A 1,610-nucleotide genomic window follows, 5' to 3' on the forward strand; every position below is an offset into this window, starting at 1 on the left:
GTGTGTGTGTGTGTGTGTGTGTGTGTGTGTGTGTGTGTGTGTGTTCAATAAAGTACAGTAAAATAAATTAAAAAGGAAGGAGGGAGCATAGGATGTGAAAATGGAAATTAGAAAGAGAGCAGCTGTTCCTTTCAACTTGAGTCTTGACTAATGAATGTGGATGACCTTCTATTGTGCAATTATTATCATATTTTAAAACAGTTTTTTTTTCTGTGATCCTGAAAAAAAATTCCTTATTAAAAGTTTTTTAGGAATACTTGCTTCTTTTAATACATTTTATTTGATCAATCCAGTGATTTCTAGCAAAAACTACATTTAATAATTGTTTTAAACAATCACTGTCAATGAATTGAAGAAACAAAAAAAGGCAAAAAGATGCAAAAAATGCAGACTTTTATTTTACAACATTCTAAAATAAAGAGGCTTTCAGGGTTAACTAAAAATCATATTATTTCTCAGCTGCTACACTGATGCACTGTCTTCCTTTTTAATGTTTTTTTTTCTTCAGTAAACTGATTTTTTGTAGTGCAGACAAATGCTGAGGCTTTCACAATTGAATTATGAAGGAAGGAAAACAATAGTTTGAAGCCAAAATGTCTCTAAAATGTTCTTATCGACCGGACCAGAGATGGATGCAGTGGTTTAATAATATGATAGTTTTAATGAAGCCATTAGCTTTGTTTTGTGTGCGTTAGTCGTGACACCATATGATTGTGTTAGTAGATAACAGTTCTGATGGATTAAGCTTGTCCTTTTTTGAAACATCGCCCAATTTTTTCTGTCAGAACTTCCAAATTGAGTGTAATCAGGAAACATAAAAAATGAAGAACTAAAATGACTAGTGTGTGACTAACGTGCTGTTATTTCTTGTTGCTGTTCCCAGGAAGCTTTTAGTGTAATGCTTTTGTCTTGTGTCATAGGAAATTGTTTTGTACTTGATTTCATTATGATTGAGATGCTATCTGCTGTAAACGTTGTTCTGTTAGTACACAAACTGCAGCAGGATCAAATTGCTACACACATGATGTCTTCACAGTCTTCTGTTTCTCCCCTCCAGGCTATCGATGCTTCAAGGCCGTGTTGTTTCTCACAGGCCTGATGTTTGGCTCTGTGGTCATCTTCATGCTGTGCTACAAGGAGAGGGTGATGGACACTCAGCTGAGTGTGGAGGCATCTGTGGGCATCGGCCTCGGCATCGGGACCCTGTGTGGCCTCGTGACCATGTTGGTCCGCAGTGTGGGGCTGTTTATGGTCGGCCTGTTGTTGGGCCTGCTGGTCGGAGTGGCATCACTGGTGGTAATGTGTTTGTTGTTTTGTTTGTTTGTTTGTTTTTCAGATGACCTATTTTTATTTTTCTGACATGTCAATATTGGCTAATGCTTTTGCACTCAAGCTTTGACGTCTCATGAAGACTGCTGAAACATCTTTAGATAGAAATAAAACATTAATCAGTACATTACTGCTAATGTAACAACATACAGCATCCTTATCAAGTTATTTTTAGTGTGTGTGTTGGGAACATGGATAGCAGTAGTAATCCTCTTATGATGCAGTTGTTGAAAGTGAGGCTACAAATGAAACCATACAAGCAGTAAACAATATATATATAT

At 36.6% G+C, this 1,610-nt stretch overlaps 1 protein-coding gene across 1 annotated transcript in view; it reads left to right on the plus strand.

Moving 5' to 3' along the window:
- Nucleotides 1-1,610, plus strand: part of tmem198aa (transmembrane protein 198aa) — a 38,016-nt gene that overhangs the window by 24,970 nt on the left and 11,436 nt on the right. Inside the window, exon 3 of the mRNA XM_014022321.1 lies at nucleotides 1,058-1,296. Within this exon, the coding sequence (XP_013877775.1) occupies nucleotides 1,058-1,296 (239 nt within the window). The remainder of the gene's footprint in view (nucleotides 1-1,057; nucleotides 1,297-1,610) is intronic.

This window comes from Austrofundulus limnaeus, unplaced genomic scaffold (assembly GCF_001266775.1).
Source record: "Austrofundulus limnaeus strain Quisiro unplaced genomic scaffold, Austrofundulus_limnaeus-1.0 Scaffold325, whole genome shotgun sequence".
NCBI classification, from domain to species: Eukaryota; Metazoa; Chordata; class Actinopteri; order Cyprinodontiformes; family Rivulidae; genus Austrofundulus; species Austrofundulus limnaeus.